Consider the following 14,749-nt stretch of genomic DNA (forward strand, 5'->3'; position numbering starts at 1 on the left):
TCCCTGAAGTACATGAACTGCAACATGCTGCCTGCCGCCGGTTGCAGCGAGGCACCACCGCCCGGCAGCGGGCAACCGGCAGCAGGCAGCGCGCGGTTCAGTCTACTTCAGATTGATGTGGAAGTGGAAGAACCAGAGACGTCGGAGAACCCGACAAAGTCGTTTGTGATTCATAATATCGTCTGGAGGCGCACACAGCTTTTGGCCGTGATCATATGTATTATATGATATACTGTATATATCTATTTATTATATTATATTATTCAGATATAGAGCTCCAGGACTGTAACGCAAGTGTTCTACACTTCCTTGTTATTTGGATAACCGTTCTGCTGTTGGAGTTATGGCGCATAACACGTCGGACTCTCGTCTCTGGTATTTCCACAACGAGACACGTAGTGGGGGTTATCGCAGCCATAGTTGAGAATGAATTGTGGGAAAGGAACTTTGGCTTTGACTCCCTGAAGTACATGTACCACGACATGGAGGAGAAAGGGATTGTTGGCTGCGAATGTCTCCCGCTTGAGCCCCGCTTCCTGCTGCCTAAGCGCCGACCGCTGCCGAGGCGGTATAGGGGACTAGTCAATGAGATCCGCCGACGGACGCATGTAGTGTGAACAAGGCCTGTTCACACCACCTCTGTCCGTCGACGGATCACATTGACTTTGCATGGGGCGCTCGCGAAATGCATTGTGGGTCCATCCGTCCATTAGGCTCCGTGGCCTGCTTCAAAAAGTTGAGAAATGTTCAACTTTTCAGGCAGCGGCGGATCCGTCGGCCAATCAGATCGCGGTTATGCAAATACACTCCACGCGTTTCCTGGATCCATTTTGTAATAACAAGCAGGAAGAAGCAGGAAAAATCTGGCCGTTATATCTTTTTAAAGAAATGTGGAATGATACGATTGTTTTTAGCCACCTGTTGTTTGTGTCATCTTTTGTATTGTAGTGGGAAGCAATTTGATTGGCTGCAGTATGCGTCTACAGAGACTAGTCCCCTATACGTCAGACACGCCCTCGGTCATCCGTTGACGGACACATGTAGTGTGAACAAGGCGTCACGGTTCGGGACGCAAGTGGTCCGCGGATCGGCTGACGATGCAAAAACAAAAACAAAAAAGTTGTGCGTTCACGTGATCGGCGCATGTTTAAAGGACAAATATGGTATTTAGCACAATGAGCCCCCTTTCTGATTTGTCTAGGATGAAATATAGTGGTTGACACAGAAATGTTGACTATTGGTCCTGTCTCAGGTATTTGGCTCATTTCAAAACACCCCTGCCTGCTTCACAATGGCTGGCTATGGGAATTCACAAACCTGTCCTTAAAACGACCCTAAACTTTCTTTTTCAGAAATGTGCAACTCACCGAGTGGTTAGTGGTGTTCGTTGATGTTCCTAATCAAGTATCATAGCGAAATACAGTTTCTGTCGTGTTTTATTTGGCATTTTGTAAATCCCATTGAAATGGAAACCGGACCGGAACCAGAAATGGACAGGGGGCTGTTTATTTTTGGTTGTAGTCTTTTCGCTCGGTTCTCCATCCCAACCGTAGGGCTAGAACCGAGCGAAAAAACTACAACCAGACCCCTTTCCGTTTCCGGCCAACGAGTAATGAATCTTCCAGCAGAAATCAATGGATTTACAAAATGTTTTTTAAGTTGTTAATCCTGGTCTTCTGTGCTTCCTTTGGAAACAGTTTTTTTTTTATTATATTTACTATCCATGTTTAAAAGAAGAAGGAACAATGCCTCAGTTTGCACTTCATATTGTTTGCCGCTGTTATTTAAAAATGTTATAGTGGTTTATTTTTATTCATTACTTGAAGGCTACATGCCAGTGCCACTGTTTTTTTTTTAAATAAATGAGTGTTTGTTGAAGTGCATGGGATTTATTGCTTTGTTTTTTACCGTGGTATCGAATTGGGTATCGAGAATCGTGGAATTTCACTGGTATTGGTATCGACTACTTAATGTCTGGTATCGTGACATCCCTAGTTCAGACAGAACAGGGTTCTCTGTAGTTCAGACAGAACAGGGTTCTCTGTAGTTTAGACAAAACAGGGTTCTCTGTAGTTCAGACAGAACAGGGTTCTCTGTAGTTCAGACAGAACAGGGTTCTCTGTAGTTCAGACAGAACAGGGTTCTCTGTAGTTCAGACAGAACAGGGTTCTCTGTAGTTTAGACAAAACAGGGTTCTCTGTAGTTCTGACAGAACAGGGTTCTCTGTAGTTGAGTAGAGCTGCATCTTACCCGTTCATTGTCGACCACCAAGAACAGTTCAACATAGTGGGTCTGAAGGAGAACAGCACGGCGTACCTGGAGTCAATACACACACACAAATAAACAAATACACAAACACACACACACAATATTAGCTTGATATACATCAATTCCAATGGTTAACTGTTTGCGTGTGATAGAGCCTTTCTTTAACCTTTGGCAAAGGCACTGCATGTGGTACATGGGATTTTATTCTTGAAATAGACAAATTTACAATAATAGAACAAATAAAATACATCATTAAAAAATAATATATCATATAGATTATATAGAAGTAAATAAAGTATAATGGATTGTTAATGCAAAAATGGTTTCCCTTTGTGCATTCATCATGTGTTTTCCATTGTAATGATCTCCATTGATGTTTTGTGTTCATTTGTGTTTGCTAAATAAACTCACTAGGAGCACCATACCCCCTGGCCACAGCCTTTTTGTAGTCATTATTGTGTATAATGGAAACTCACACTTTTTACTCAGCTACTACATGTGTATTTATCAATCTTTCACCGTTTGCGTGTGAAGTGGTCCACGAAAGTTCAAAGTGGCTGGGACCACTGTGATATAGAGTAAGAGTTTGTGTTCGGTGTGTGTGCGCGCGTGTTCGATGTGTGTGCGTGCGCGTGTGTCCATGAGTGAGTGACAGAGAAACGGCAGAGGGAGTGTGTGCGTGAGTACACCCACCCGTTTGTGGTGACTCATATTCCGATGGCTTTCGTCTGAGCCATACTGGGCATGTGTCGCATCCCCGTGCTTTGTGTGTGGCGTGCCACAGCCCATGGGCTGTGACGTCACATCCTGTAGGCGGTACACTATGTGCTGCTGTGGGTCAGAGTCTAAAGGCTCCATTCCAAAGCTATCATTAGATAGATGGAGCACACCCCTGAAGAAGACCATGATGGAGACAGAGACAGAGAATGAACCAGTCATGGGATTTGTGCAATTATTTGTTTTCATTTCATTTACTTTGATTATTGTTATTAGATCTCTCATAGGCCAATGCACGTGCACGCACACATCAGCACCGAGCACACACACTCGCAGACCAGCACCGTACACACACACACACACATTAGATCAGTGCATGGACACACCAGCACCGTGCACACACGCACAGACCAGCACCGTGCACACACAAACACACATCAGCACAGTGCATGCACACATCAGCACCATGCACACACACACACACACACACACACACACACACATCAGCACCAGGTTTGTGTCAAGTAATGTCATATACAACAATTACAAGGCGTTTAGGGCATTCAATGTGGGCAATACCTGAAACCATCGCAGATGCTCATCGCGACAGAAGAACCTTCCATGCCTTCAATGTAGCCCTGGTAGTGACAGTGATCCTGTAACACAACACACACAATACCCAAGCCCACCGTCACTTACTACCCTAAGGGAAGAAGTACAGGCTAAAATGCATGAGAGCCAGAATCACTTTTCACTTTCTTCTCGCTTCAGCACAGTCACTGTGTTGCATTCTGGATGTTCAGGGCTAATGGCAGGAAGTGTGTCCTCTTGCTATCTCAGAGTTTTTTTCATACACACACACAGACACACAGACACACACACACACACACACACACACACGCACACAGTGTTGCTTTCTATGTCCCATAGGAGCTTATAAAAAGCTTCCGGTTGTGTACGACTGAGATGGATGACGGAACAGCTTTCCCAAAGTCATGTGTCCAACCTCTTTCCTTCATTCCCAGAACTCTCTCTTTCTCCCTCACTCATCCTCTCACTTGCTCCAGTGAACACGATTATTATACTATGTGTTTATGCGTGTGTGTTTGTGTGTGTGCGTACTTGTACAGGTGGCCTGCTTGTTACCAATGTTCCATTATCACTGTAAGTGAACATGGTGAAGTCATGAGCCAGCAGCAGCCTGTTAAAACCAAACCACACATGGTTAAGGACCACACATCACAAAAAACAATGCAGTACACAATCTCAACAACCGTTCAATATTCTCTTACTGGTTTCTCTGCATGTGAACCAGGTGCTCCTTTCCATGGATTCTAATGCCGTAGGACACCTTGAGAGAGTGACAAATAGAAGGACAAATAGTCAGAAAGACAGATAGGTTTATGTCCTTCATCAGCCTATTCATTAATGTACTCATCTTGTTTGAGAATAACTGTCCGGACAGATGGGGAGAGAGGAAAAGGACACATGATGAAAACAAAAAATACAAGGTCATTGTCTGTGGCTTCTGACTCACCTGGTACCCTCTGCCACGCACACACACACACACACACACACACTAGTCCATGCCAACACCCCCCCCCCCACACACACACACACACGCACACACACACACACAGCATATGGTGTTGCTTTTGTACTCGAGGTCCTTAGTCAGAGTTGAAGCTAATGAGGACATGCGGTCAGCGGTAAACTACATTACCCAGCAGGCAGCAGATGCTGGCTGCCCCCTCGAACACACACTGTGACATAAAGGTGAGTCATCTGGCACAGAGATCAAGCTCAAAAACTCTGGTTATGACCAAGTAGATTCAGAAATGTGTCAAAGAGCCTAACAAGCCTATGAACCAAGTCGGGATAAACGTAGCAGACTTCTAATCTTCTCATCATTTTTTGTTACATTTGAAGCTGGTGTAGACACGATTTTAAAGTTATAAAGAGAGAGAGCAGAAGAAGTCAAGATTTGGAAAATAAACAACCAGAAAATACTTCTGCTCTGCTCTCTGCAATGTTTAATGATCTGCCATTGAGAGGTGTTTCCTAGCTCTTAAATGCAGCCCAAAGCACCTTTAAACGCCTAGTTGCAGGTTAACCGGAAGTTTTGATTAATGGCTACATAAAGCACTCAAAATATGTATATCATTTATAACATGTCTGCAAAATAGTGTTAAAGTCCAGTTTTTGTCGTTTTTGGCAGTAACGGGTGTTTTCTAACGTCATTCGGCGATGACGTCACACAGGGGGGGACGTGGTGGAAGGTAGCCTCAGCCTAGTACTAGAACTATGGCGTCTAAGAGGTGGCAAGAACCGCAAATAAAATGTATGATGGCCCACAACCGTATAATTTCGAACCTGTCAGACGTGAGAGGGCGAATGAGGAATTGCCGAGAACTGATGGCGGTCACAGCCAATTAAATGCATGGTCAGAAGAGAATGAGTGGAGCGTTGCTATCATTTAGCAACGCAGCAACAGCGCTGGAGCTAGTCAATGAACAGCAGTGCATACAGTGTGAATAGCACCGAGTGGAAGTCAACGTTTTCTTTAAATCTAGTGACAGCGATTATGTCGTTCAGATAAGTACCAGTAAACTTAGTCAGAAGATCTAGAAATAGAAGGCATAATGCTAGCTATGGGCTAACTTGCCAGTCCCACCTGTGAAACCCCCCCCAGATAATCCCTAATTAAATCTTACCCCCGACGTTGTAAACAGATTTCCGATTAGTTAACCCACGTTTTGATGGTAGCCTACTAGCTCCAGTAACAACATCTTTGCCTAGTGTTTATTTCTAAGCTTTATTTTACCCAGTGTGCGAAATACCCATCAATATTCGGGGGTCCCCATCTCCGATTGTTTGGCAATACCGATATACATTTTGCAGTAGGCCTATAAAATACAATATTTCATGGACGCAAGCCAAGACAATCAGTATTTAGCTTACATGATAACACACACACACTTAACAATTTTTGATAATCCGATATGCTTGGCCTGTATATTTTAAATCAACACTGAAATAGGAGGCTGCTTTGGCTAAAGTTGTTTGGATGCACGTTGAATAACAAGGAGACGCAAAGTTATGCATTACAATGCAAACACGACAACAATTGCCACCAATCTCGCGCACTTAGAAGCGCAATCAACTGAATAAATGGCAGGTATAGCCTATCGGACACGCGATCAGTGCACTTGCAAATGGGTGCCTGCAAGTATGACCAATCGTGGTGTGATATTAGTTAACCATCAATCTACCGCAAATACGATCAGACAGATGTACGTTGAACACATTCACAAAGCACATTCGTCCATCCCGGCGGATGCTGACAGACAGCCCACAACAAGCCAAACATCACCACGGCGGGTGTGCTCGCTCTCTCACTCTCGCACGCCCGTACACAATCATTCCAACTCCAAGGCTAGGCTGCTTCACCACAACTAACCGCAAGGCCTTCATAACCATGCAGTATGCCGAAGCCGGAAAAGACACACGCAAATTCGCACACACTCATCTTATGCAAAACAATCCGTTTTATCATCAACATTCAGTCACTGCAAAGATCTAAAGAATAGCCTCTTACCATAAGTTAGAATGGACCCAAAGTGTGATTGATACAGTCTTGTTTAGCTTTAGCTTGCTATCCGTTTTTAATATGACCTCTCAACATTGTCTTTCTTCTGTTAGGCGCACATGACTAATTTGCATACGCGCACAGGACGGGCTGGTTCCGCAAGGCAAATAATTGAACATATTTAATTATCTTTGTATCTGTCTATCTATCTATCAACGAATTTGTCTAGTTTTAATGTGATGTATTTTGTGTATGTCCAGTCAGACTTGTTGTCTCCCTTGTTGTGGTCTTGTAGGCTATACTTTCCTGTGTGAGCCGAATCACCTAAATTAATTCCCGACGATTTGTGTCGTTTGGTGTCAGTAAAGACTTGACTAAGCTATCTATTTATCTAGGCTATTAATTAACATTATTCGCCGAAGGCGAAGTGAATAATGTTAATTAAATGTTATAGTATATACTACACGCGAACACTCCAAAAATAAACAAGATAACACTTTATGCAGGGATTTATTTGTTTTTTATTAGCGGTGTATTTGTTTTTATTAGAGGACATTTTGCGATGAAAACAATATCGAGTTTGAGATGTCACTCATGGGATAATGCCCAATATCCCGAGATAGCGAACCAATCAAATTGCGCCATCTTAGGAGGTTCACGTGTAGCATATACTAACAATATATAATAACTATGTATTTATCTATGTATCTGTATAATCTGCTGAACACTCTCTTACCAGTCCCTCCAGAAAAACGCGATTATGCGATCGCATAATTCAACGCATAATCAGCCAAAGTCTGCATATTCATGCGGGGGGCGCATTTTTTCAAATATGCCGCACTTTCAACGCATAAATTGCCGATTTCCACGCAAGATATGCGGGGCTTGCATGATTTCATAATCCCCGCAATTTCGTTGCAAAACAGTCACATACATCTTAGCAGAAAGTTGAAAAATGTTGCGTTTACTTCAAACAATAGCAGCCATTTCCCCCTGTTGCCATGGGAACGTTATGAAGTGACATAATTACGCGACGTAAACATCATCGAAAAGCTGCATTTTTCGCAAGTTCCTGCAATTTTTGCAAGTTCCCGCAATTTCATCGCATAAAATTGCATAAATATGCCGCATAAAATTGCATAAATATGCCGCATATTTCATCGCATTTTTTAAGAAAACGTGCCGCATAATCAAGGATTTTTGGCCGCAACAATCACAAAAAAACGCTGCATTTTTCTGGAGGGACTGTCTTACTAGTCCCTGGTCTCAAGGGTCTCAATGCGGCTTTGGTCCGTGTCTCCCCAACGTGACGTCATGCAATGCATTCTGGGGGAAATGAGAATCAATAGCAAACCGCTAAAATAGTACCTACTTTTTCGTATTACATTCCTTTTTCTGATACCTAACAACATTAAATACAATGGATAACAGTTTAAATCTTTATTACCAACAAGCAAATTGCACAAATTTGTTGGAAAATGAACCCTGCAACACGGCCTTTAAATATCGAGAGATTTTCTGAATGTAGCCACACTGTCAACGGGATCAGGAAAGAGATGCGACTGGTCAGCTGTTTGTCTGCTGAGTGTGACTTCCCGAGGTCAGAGTGCACAGAGGATGGATGAAAGGCTGCCAGCTCTCCCAGGGTTCCCTTACAGAAAGGCTTCCAGTCATGTTACGGTTTATGCTAGCATAAACCAAGGCCTAGAAGCTAGTTAAAGGAAAACCCAACCCTGAAACTATTGATTTCAGATGATAAGTGATGTGATGTAGTTAATTACAGAGTGCTACGGATTGACCCTGGTCAAAATCTTGACTGAAATGCACAAGTTTAAAATATGTGAAAGAAATGATTGGTTAAACACTTGCTGCTGCATAAGTTACCTGTCACTAGCCATTTTGAGGTTATAGATCAAACGTTTTTGCTACACCCCCCCGCCCCCTGGTTATACCGAGGCCATTGTTATAGCCCTAAATGGTCAAAAAAGTGTCTACCATTTTCATAGTGATTGGGCGAGCCTTCAAAGTGTCTGGTTATCCTTTAACATTTATCACTCAATCCTGTTTGGACTGGACCCAGATCTCCTCTTGGTTTTCTTACATGCAAATGCGCACTAAGTAAAGGCAAAATATAGCAGACGAAAAGGCAACAGGTCAAAACCTTCATACCTGATTGGGTGGCGTGTCCCTCACATCCCGCCTTTGCTTGTTGGAGATCAACCGTGGGACTGTGAGTTGGTAAGAGGAGAATTGCGCCATCTGATTGGAGGAGCCTTGTAGAGGGAAATAAGTTTTAAAAACCTTACCACGTCACATTTAAAGTGTCAAAATCCTACATCACAGTTATTGTCTCAAAGTCCAATATCACAAGCATCATTTACGTGTCCTTCCAACTCAAAGGAAAGTATTCTCCTCTGATGCTGTGTGGACAACCTAAGACCAGACTCCATCAATCTGCAGGGCTGTCTAATCCCTGCTGCTCAGCACCCTCATCTAGAAACATGCTAAACCAAAAACATAGATGACATCTTTTTTTTTACAGATTAGACCATTAATACTTTAAATAATACCAGACACGATATTCGCTGGCGACCGTGCCAGCTGAAGACAAAACAACATTACACAATGGAATTGTCAAGAGAACCACATCGGAGGATGTGTTTCATTATCAGAGCTGTCTATTACAGACAACTCTAATAATGAAACACATCCATCATCCATGTTGTCATTGTGGCGATGAGATCCAATTGTAGGAATGTTGATAAACAGCTGACAGAGGGGTTTTAGTGCTTCAAAGTTCTTAGTTCCGGACTGGCCTGCGGGATCAAAACATTATTACAGTAGTTTTCTTTCCTACTACACCCCAAGCTGATCTGCACATCTACAGTATAGTTATCATGACAACAACCGTCAAGGACAGGTCACCCTCTAAGGTACAGTGACACACCCTCTCCCTTGGATCTCTAACACACACACACATTTACTGCAAACAGAAGATCTAAAAGGTTGCACTAAAAGTGCACTGAAGAGCACCTGAGAAGATCCATTGTATGAGTGCACAAAAACAGTCTACACTACACTACACTACAATATAGCACATGAAGAAGAAGAAAGGCAGCAGGAACTCTTCTTCTGTTCCCCAGGGATGGCAGCATGAACCACACGGTGTATATATTCTTTAATGCATTAGAAAAATTGACTCGAGTGCCTTGACCTAGATTCATTATCACTTTTTGTAGTTACTATTTTTCTTGTCTCTACATTTCTTTTTCAAAGCATCGAAAATAGTTTGAGGACACTTTGATCTCTTGCTAGTTATCCACATGTAGCAGTGTGTAACTCACCTATAAAGTAAACAAAAAAACAGCCAGTGTGTTCACCAGTGACTAGTGTTTGCAATACCGAACTCAACACCCTTGGCTGTGCAACGCTAGGATGGGCTTTCTATCATTGCTGAAAAACACCAAAATATCTGTACGAACAACAAGTATTACTATAATAAGAATTACTCAATCTCTTCAGGTCATATTCGAGCATAACACTAGTATTTAGAGAGAAACATGACTCAATGAACAATGTGATGTGAACCATAAACAGCTGTATTTCATTACAGACCAAATGGCCTACATCTCACATGCTGCAGCCCGTGTCCCTGCTGTCATCATCATGCATGTTCTTCTGAAAACAATAACGAATGAGGGGGGAGATCTTTGTGATCTGCTTGACCCTCACCAGTCAGGCTTCAAAAAAGCACACTCTACTAAGACGGCTCTCCTCGCGGTGACTGAGTCCCTCCGTTCGGCCAGAGCCTCGTCCCTCTCATCGGTTCTCATTCTCCTTGACCTGTCTGCAGCATTTGACACTGTGAACCACCAGATCCTCCTCGCCACTCTCGCCGAACTTGGCATAGCTGAATCTGCCCTTTCCTGGTTCACATCCTACCTGATGAATCCCACTTATCAGGTAACATGGAATGGCTCCTTGTCCAAACCGTGCACGCTTGATACAGGTGTGTGATACAAGGCTCTATACTGGGGCCTCTTCTGTTCTCCCTCTACACCAGATCTCTGGGCTCTGTAATTACATCCCACGGCTTTTCCTATCACTGCTATGCTGACGACACTCAGCTATTTCTCTCCTTTCCCTCATCTGACAAAGCCCTGATTGCAACACGCATATCTGAATGTCTGGCAGAAGTCAGCACCTGGACAACTGCCCATCACCTGAGGCTTAACCTCAACAAGACTGAGCTCCTCCTAATACCAGGGAAAGATTGCCCACACATGGACTTACTGGTCACTGTTGAGAACATCACTGTATCTCCTTCTCCAACTGCCAAAAACCTTGGTGTAGTGTTGGACAATCAGTTATGCTGCACCGCAAACATCACTGCGGTGGCCTGATCCTGCACATTTGCACTTTACAACATCCGCAGGCCCTTCCTCACAAGGGAAGCAGCTCAGCTTCTAGTCCAATCACTGGTCATCTCCCGCCTCGACTACTGCAACTCGCTCCTGGCTGGACTCCCTGCCTCTGCGATTAAACCCTTGCAGCGCATCCAGAATGCGGCAGCGCGCCTCGTGTTCAACCTACCAAAGTTCTCACATGTAACCCCCGTCTTCCGAGACCTCCACTGGCTCCCTGTAATAGCTCGCATCAGATTCAAGATGATGGTACTGGCATACAAGGCAGTCGATGGAACTGCCCCTGCCTACCTCCAAGCATTAGTAAAGCCACACACCCCAGCTCGATCCCTCCGCTCAACTACCTCAGCTGGACGTCTGGTACCACCATCGCTAAGAGCAAGCAAAGGTCGATCAGCGAAGTCACAACTTTTCTCTGTTTTGGGACCTCAGTGGTGGAACGAGCTCCCTACCGATGTCAGGACCGCAGAGTCGCTCACCAGCTTCCGCAAAAGACTCAAAACTCACATGTTCAGAGTTCACCTCGACTCTGCATAGAAACCAATGCACAGCCACTATTGAATGTTGTACGTCCTGGGACTTGTACATTGCACATATTCAAGGTACTTAATTGTGTAGCATCTACAGTAGCTGCTATCTTTGCTTTACACAGGGAATGGGTTAGCCTAGCGATTGTAATACTTGCACTTGGTTCTATGAACATCTTTACTGTACCGACAGCGATATATTGTTTCACTTCTTATGACAAATGTACTTATTGTAACAAATGCACTTATTGTAAGTCGCTTTGGATAAAAGCGTCTGCTAAATACCCTAAATGTAAATGTAAATGTAATGATCTCAGAAAACCCACATCTAAATGATCATTGATTGCATGGCAAATTTAGCAAGTAAGTTAGTCAAGCCAATTTATATTCATCTATATACATAGAATATGGCTGAAAGAATTGTTGTTCTTCAAGGACTGAGGTGCTGACAAAAAAAGTATACTGAAACATTCACAAAACACCAACCTTACAAGAAATCGACAGCTACAAAACAAACAGAACGGCGTAACTCTCTTATTGATGGGGGGGGGGGGGGGGGGGACTGAGACGCCCTCGGCTGATTCACAGCTACACCAGCTTCATCCTGGGATGGCCAAAGGGAGTAGGAGCATCCCTATCTGCAGTGTGCTGCCAATCTTTCTGGCCTCACTTCTGCGATTCCACCTTTGTATGGTTGTTGTGTTGAGGGGCCTCTCTGCGCAGAGATAACTTTTCTTTTATTCTATTTTTACAATAAACTAAGACAGTTACGTTGTCAATACAGTTTGGAGAATTTCCATCACAAACCCAACTCAAATAAATGATGTTGGTACACACAGGGGAGACACAATTCCAGTATGCGTGTGTGGATGTGCATTGCGCACCCAAACACACACACACACACACACACACACACACACACACACACACACACGCGTGAATACCGGACATGGGGTTTCCCTTGTGTGTAACCTGTAGTAGTGTGTGCCATCTGCGGACAATAGTTGATGTGATCGTGACTCCAAAAGGCCAGCCAGATAACAACCTAGCTGTAACGCGAAAGATGGTCATTATGACGTCTCTTCAGCTGTATCCGTATCTAAGACATTAACACATGCAAACATTGAGGATAATAGGGGTAGTTTCGGTTTACTCTTATCATGTCAAATCCACATCACACCTATAGACCTCTGAAGAATAAGTCCAGCCTCCGAGGCTCCTGGTTCCATCGGTTAAATGTCTATGGGAAACAACATGGGTTTTTTGAATGATCGTACATAAAACTCTGTAGGTGGCGAAGAAGTAAAAGCTGCTCACGTTTAGAACTAAACACTCTTTCCATCTAGATTCCACTTGGGTTTTGGATTGTCGGTGCTGTTAAAGTAGCATTTATAAACGTTAACTACTTACGGCACCTACGATCCAAAACCAAAGTGGAATCTAGATGGAAAAAGTATGTAGTTCAAAAAGTGAGCAGCTTCTACTTCTTCGCCACCTACAGAGTTTGTTATGTACGATCATTCAAAAAACCCATGTTATTTCCCATAGACATTTGACATTTGATTGATGGAACCGGAGCCTCGGAGGCGGGACTTATTCTTCAGAGGTCTATTATTATGACTATTCTTAGTAAAGACTGCTACCGTATCGAATCGACCAATGGGAGGACGGCAAACTATAAATGACTAGTTGGAGGAAAAGGGACCGTTTCCTCTGAGAAATGACTCAACAGAAATGTGATCATGTTTGGGAGGCTGCCTGGTGTGTAGGGTGCCATTGGGTGTTAAGATCTCTAGCTGTTCAGCATGCAGCGTAATTCCAGCCGTAAGCTGCATAAGATGCTTACAGACGGCACATTGCTTGGTCCAAAAAAATACCTGATCCACACAATGTGTGTATATAGATATATTTGTTTGATACAGATCCTTTGTCTGAATATAGACTAACCACTATCTCAACTGATCATAGATAATAAATAACAATGATTATAATATTGGCTAAACACTGATCATATACACAGTTCAATCTAAATGTAGGCTGTGTTCAACGTGAACACATGTAGAGATTCACAGGGTCCACACAGATGCCACCAAAGATTGTGTTTCAATTACACCACTCAAACATTTCATTTTTCTTTGTGTTGAATATTGTTTTTTAAACTCTGCGTAGGCCTCAGATATAGGAAGTGAAATATGTTTTACATGTGCCAGTAATGTGTCTCACTCTTTCTAGGATGTCAACATTGCAACATCCAGGCATATTCTCTGCCAGGAAATGTCGGTTAGGACTCGAAGCCAAGTCACATACTTATTCAAATAGGTGCAGAGTAGCAGCTCTTTAGACATTAAGGACTATGTCTGCTCTGAATTCATATTAAAGTAACTTCATTATCCTCCACCACCCTGTCAGTAGAGCAGACCAGCAATTACATTGCGTCTTTCTTTTGTTTGGCGCACATGGCTAATTTGCACACTCGCACAGGACTGGCTGGCTCCGCTTACCAAAAAAATAGAACATAGCCTATTTGTGAATAAATGTTTTGAATTCTGAATACTGGACATGGTGAGCTTAAATTGTAAAACGTATTGAAAATAGATTTTTTTTTTCATTTGCAAATCTATTTACCGTATTTCCCGCACTATAACGCGCACCGGATTATAAAGCGCACCTTCAATGAATGACCTATTTTAGAACTTTTTTCATAAATAGGGCGCACCGGATTATAAAGTGCATAGCATAGAAGATACTGTGAGTGTGATACTGTGAGATACTGGGACTGTGAGTAAGCGCAGTAAAATGCTGTGTGCAGTGACTACGATAGCCGTAATGCTGCAAGCGGTGTGGCTTTATCGTAGTCGTAGTGAAACATTTTATTATTATTATTAAATTGTTTTTATTGGTTTTTCATACTGAAACATTTTGACAGAGCGCCGTTTACAACCAGTATGGATCAACCAATTAACCAATTGATCCATATATAAGGCGCTCCGGATTATAAGGCGCACTGTCGTTTTGAGAAAATTACCGGCTTTTAAGTGCGCCTTATAGTGCGGAAAATACGGTATTTAGATTCACAAATAGGCTATGTTCTATTTTTTTGGCAAGCGGAGCCAGCCAGTCCTGTGCGAGTTTGCAAATTAGCCATGTGCGCCAAACAAAAGAAAGACGCAATGTATAGAACTGATTGTTGTGCATAGGTAGGCCTACTGCAGGGTTAGTTGTGG

General features: G+C 43.1%; 1 protein-coding gene across 1 annotated transcript in view; it reads right to left on the reverse strand.

The window, feature by feature from the left end:
* LOC307083872 (disintegrin and metalloproteinase domain-containing protein 9-like) overlaps nt 1-14,749 on the reverse strand; it is a 32,847-nt gene that overhangs the window by 15,979 nt on the left and 2,119 nt on the right. The window contains exons 2-7 of the mRNA XM_079747893.1: nt 8,744-8,847; nt 4,278-4,336; nt 4,108-4,186; nt 3,565-3,641; nt 2,962-3,160; nt 2,251-2,316 (exon numbers count right to left, since the gene is read on the reverse strand). Coding sequence (XP_079604019.1) covers nt 2,251-2,316; nt 2,962-3,160; nt 3,565-3,641; nt 4,108-4,186; nt 4,278-4,336; nt 8,744-8,847 — 584 coding nt within the window. The remainder of the gene's footprint in view (nt 1-2,250; nt 2,317-2,961; nt 3,161-3,564; nt 3,642-4,107; nt 4,187-4,277; nt 4,337-8,743; nt 8,848-14,749) is intronic.

The sequence above is a fragment of the Pollachius pollachius genome, assembly GCF_949987615.1.
Source record: "Pollachius pollachius genome assembly, chromosome: 1".
Taxonomy (NCBI): Eukaryota; Metazoa; Chordata; class Actinopteri; order Gadiformes; family Gadidae; genus Pollachius; species Pollachius pollachius.